The following is a 5,000-nucleotide window of genomic DNA, read 5'->3' on the forward strand; positions in this document are numbered from 1 at the left end:
CAACCATCCTGAACAAGATCTGACTCCCTCATCTGGTGTGTCTGAAGACAGCTACAGTGTACTTACATGTAATAAATAAATAAATCTTTAAAAAAAAAAAAAAAAGAAAGGAAAAGAGTACGGGAGAGGGAGGGACTTTCCTAGCCAAAAGAGACTGGCATTCCAGATGTCAGGGATATTTCAAGAAGATCAGAGAAGAACAGTTTGGAAAAAATAACTCATCTAACGAGTCCTTGGATGGGACTTTTCTCCACCTGGTCACCAGGTGAAGAAAGAGATTGTGTGTGTGTACCATGCTTAAGGACTGATTGCACAGGTCAGCGGCAGAGAGGACGGCTCAAGTCTGAGGGCCTCTGGTTTAATCCTCAGCACTAAAGAAGTAAAATGATAAAGAGAAATTGTAAGAAGCTGTTTGTTTTTTTTTTCCCTCAAGCTATGAGCTATGGTGCACATCTGTGGTTGCAGATTCCAGCAAGACTAAGGCAAGAGAACTGCTTCAACCAAGAGTGCTTCCTTTCTTTTTCTTTCTATGATTTTTTTTTTTTTTTTTTTGAGAGAAGGTTTTTCTGTGTAGTCCTGGCTAGCCTGGAACTTGAGCTCAGATCCGACCACCTCTGCCTTCCCGTTGCAGGGATTAAAGGCATGTGCCACCATGCCGAGCGAGCTGTGTACAATGGGATCTGATGCCCTCTTCTGGTGTGTCTGAAGACAACTACAGTGTACTCATATACATAAACTAAATAAATCTTTTTTTTTTTTTTTAAATAAGGAATGCTAAAAAAAATGTTTGTTGAGGTAAAGTTGATTAGTTATGTCTGACTTCCTGGAAAAAAAACAATTAAGCCTGGGTTAGGGAAACTAAGGCATGAGAGGTCAATGGAAAGGTTTCCCCAGGAGTGGAGCTTAATTAAGGTTTTTGGAGTGTTTGAACCCAGGTCGCAAACATCTACCACTGGGCTATATAGCTTCAGCTTGCCAACTTTCTTTTAGTTTTGCTTTTTACTTTGAGATAGGGTCTCAAAAAGCTTGTCAGGCTGGTCTTGAACTCACCCTGGAGCCCAAACAAGCCTTGAACTTGTGATCCTTCTGCCTCAGGCTCCAGAGCAGCTGAACGTCCAGGTCTGCTCTATCAGTCTGGTTTGCACCGAGTGGGCTTTTTACAGTCCTTTCTCTCTGGGAGCTCGGCCAGACACGGTGTACTGAGAGTCCATGCTGGCCTCCTCCCACACAGTTTCTCCCCGCTGGCAGGGAGGGTTCTCCCCAAAAGGTCCACTCTCAATTCACACGTAAGGACCTTACTCACTGGTCCTTGACTGGCCTCTTAGGCTATGCCATGCACCTCCAGTTCATGGCTTTCTTGAGAGAAAGAGAATTTCTATTCCTTCAAGATTTAGCCCAAAGTCTATGCCGCTATGAGACAGGAATAGAACTGGCAGATGTTAGAACTCTCAGGAAACAAGAAAAGCAGCGGCCAGCATGTGGGTGGGAATGGGTCTGTTTTGTCTGGAAACAGTGAGAAGAGAACCCGGAGGGAACTTATCAGGCATACCCAGATGAACATGGATCCCTCCAAATCTCAGATGTCAGACTCTAAGAGGACCATCTTCTAAACATCTGAGAGTCCCCATTATCCAAGGTTTCTTTCTGCTTTCAATGACCATAGTCAACTGCAGTTCAAAAATAATAGTTTGAGACACCAAGATTTTTTTTAGTTTTTTTTTTTTCATTTTATGTGCATTGGTATTTTGCCTGCCTACAGGTCTGTGTGAAGGTGTTAGATCTTGGAGTTACAGACAGTTGTGAGGTGTTCTGTGGATGTTGAGATCTGAACCCGGACTCTGGAAGAGCAGTCAGTGCCCTCAACTACTGAGCCATCTCTCCAGACTAGTAAGTTATTTTTAAAAAGAGAAAAAGATGGCATTTTATATGACTTACTACAGTGTACTGTTATTTATGATTGCTTTATTAGTAGTATCACTATACAGCTCATACTGAATTCTAATTTATACATCATGTATGGGGCAAATGTAAATACTGGAAGTCTCAGTGAAATCTCCCACAGATGGAATGGGACTTCTGTACAGCATTTTTCCATTTACTAAGGCAATTCCACATGCTTATCCTCACCCACTAGCTAATAACCGTGTGAGGCAGGCATTATGACCCCCTCTTTAGGTATAAGGAAATGAAGTTTGAATTTAGATAACAGCCTACACAGCTACCATGGGGCAGACCGGTACTAAGAACTCAAATCTTCAGATACCAATCTTACTGTTTGAAATGAATTCATCTCTCCAAGCTAAAATTTCATTTATTTCCCAGAACACTAAAACGGCTTGAAGGGTACCATTGCAGATCCAGTGGGGTGACTCTGGGAAACCAGCAAACGAATGGAAAGCTACCACCAATCTACTGGCATCCAATGCTTTTCCCCCATGGCAATGGGTGGGAAGGGGAAGAGAAGGCAAAGAGGAGATTATGTACTTTCTAAATCAATGGAAAGAAATGGGGGTGGGGGTCAGATGAAGCAATGAAAAGCTGCTGAGCACACAGTAAGACAGATGTCATCTGGGTGCAGTGCTATGCTCTAGCTTGTGCAGCACAGTAGCCAGTTGGCTCAAAGAAAAAGAAAAAGCAAGGAAGAAAGGTAAAATTCCTAGGGGCCAGAGAGAGAATAAGTTCTCTATACTGGACTGTAAACCAAACTCACCTTCACTCTTCGTCAGGCCCTAGATGGAAGGCCACTGGGTTGCCCAAGCTCACAAGATGACTTGATTTAAGCAACCTCTTAAAGGTCTCTTATGATGCCCTCGGATCTTTGATAGGAAACAACCAGAGAGCTTTGCCAGAGGGAGTGACATCATCCACAGCTCAGCATCGGGAAACACAGTCTCAGCCCTGACCTCTAATATGCAAAAGACTTGACTTATCAATATAGCTAGATTATTGCTATCTCCATTAATATTTGAGGATTAATGAGCTAAAATTGAGGTTATTGTGATTGATTTGTGACCATGAGAATGGCCATAAAGTGAGAATTAATGCTTGCTGTCAAACTCTAGAGAAATCTCTAGAAACTCTTTCCTCTTTAGTATTTTCTTACTAAAAGGATGGTGGTTAAGAGTTTACTGGCTTTCAAGTCTGAAAGATCTGGAAGTGAGTTTTATTTCTACCATTAATTAGTTGTCTACCACAAGGGGGTTTCTTATACTCTATAATACGAGGGCAATGATATCTAGACTTCTGCAGGATGGGGTAAGGAGCAAATAGAAATATCTGCCCTCCACAGCAGACACATGACTGCTTCATGAACTGCATGCTCATCCTATGTTGAGTTACACGCTCTAGCTATGCATATGTGCACTCTGTCCGGAGTCCCCTTGCATGGTAAGTTCTTTAGAACCTTCTGAAGGGAGGACCCATACTCTCTTTTCCATGTCGAATACTTGGAGTGCTTGTGGCTCTCATGCATAAACAGTGGGACTCCACGTAACTGTGAACTGTGGAGGGGCCGAAATATAGGCTTACCCTGAATGGCCGGACCCCAAGCAAACAGGTAGTACCAGCTCAAGTGCAGGTCCACAATCGTTTCATCCCTGGGAACATTCACGGGACGCTTAAACCTGCAGGTGACACGGTTGTTCTCAAAAACTCCTTCTTCATCTCGGGCAGGATTTCTCTGAACCTCCTTTGCCCACTGGCCCACATTATAGAAGTGCTGTATGCGGACTCTGCCATTGTCATCATGGACGCAGGCCATGACATCGTCACCACCCTAGCAGAGAAAAAGGTTGAGGAGAGGAGAGGCAAAGGTTTGTCTTTTGCAAACTTTTCACTCAGAAATATATATCCCGTCACCGCTGTAATTAGAAATGTCCTGTTATCGGTCAGAGTGACGCAAGCTCCAGTCCCTGGACCCACCTGGTAGAAAGAGAGAACCAACTCCTGCAAGTTGTCCTCTGACCTTCACAAGTGCACAACGGTATACATACCTCCCACATAAACAACTAAACACACGGCATTTTAAGCACTTGGGAGGCAGAGGCAGGCGGATTTCTGAGTTCGAGGCCAGCCTGGTCTACAAAGTGAGTTCTAGGACAGCCAGGGCAATACAGAGAAACCCTGTCTCGAAAAACCAAAACCAAACCAACCAAACAAACAAACAAACAAATCCTTTTTTAAAAGTCTAAAACACCTGAGCAAAGTCAGCATCACAATGATTGACATTTCAGGACCTTCCTGCTGGGACATTTGGGGGATGTGTCACCACCCATGGATTCCCGCACAAAACCATATAAAGTAGCCTGACAAACACAGTCAGGCAAATCCACTTTGAAGCTCATTCTAACAATATAAAATTTCAGCTAAGGCTGGGCAGTGGTGGTGCACGCCATTAATCCCAGCACTCGGGAGGCAGAGGCAGGTGGATCTCTGCGTTTGAGGGCAGCCTGGTCTAGAGGACAGCCAAGTGAGTTCCAGGACAGCCAAGGCTACACAGAGAAAGCCTTTCTCCAAAAACCAAACCAAGCCAAATCAAACCAAACAAAAACTTCAGTCATGAAAAACTTCCCAAAGCAATTATTATCTAATCCATTCATTAATTTAAAAGACCCAGAAGCTATTATAAAGTGAAGAAGACTAAAGTCACATGACCACTAAATGACTCAATGGTATTTCTAGGTAGAATTGTGTTGATCAATGACATTTGGAAATAAGATAGTTGACAGTACTATCCTATGGATCTTAAACTCTCTGAATTTGATTGAGAAACCATATAATGAAAGACAAGGTCTTTGGTTTTAGGAGAACCCTCTTAAATATTTAATGTTTAAAGGATCCTGATATCTGTGATGTAGCATTGAAGTTTCCAGGAAATGTCAGTCACACATAGTAGCAGCAGAGGCAGCATCAGTAGAGAGCCACATGCGGACAGCAAACTGTCATTCGAGTTTCCTAGTTCTGGAATAGGAAACTGTACGATGACTTCACGGTAGAGATTG

At 43.2% G+C, this 5,000-nt stretch overlaps 1 protein-coding gene across 1 annotated transcript in view; it reads right to left on the reverse strand.

Annotated features, from left to right (window-relative positions):
- The window catches only part of Frrs1l (ferric chelate reductase 1 like), a 29,642-nt gene that overhangs the window by 3,886 nt on the left and 20,756 nt on the right, over positions 1 to 5,000 (reverse strand). Inside the window, 1 exon segment of the mRNA XM_021161565.2 lies at positions 3,529 to 3,775. Coding sequence (XP_021017224.2) covers positions 3,529 to 3,775 — 247 coding nt within the window.

This window comes from Mus caroli, chromosome 4 (assembly GCF_900094665.2).
Source record: "Mus caroli chromosome 4, CAROLI_EIJ_v1.1, whole genome shotgun sequence".
NCBI lineage: Eukaryota > Metazoa > Chordata > Mammalia > Rodentia > Muridae > Mus > Mus caroli.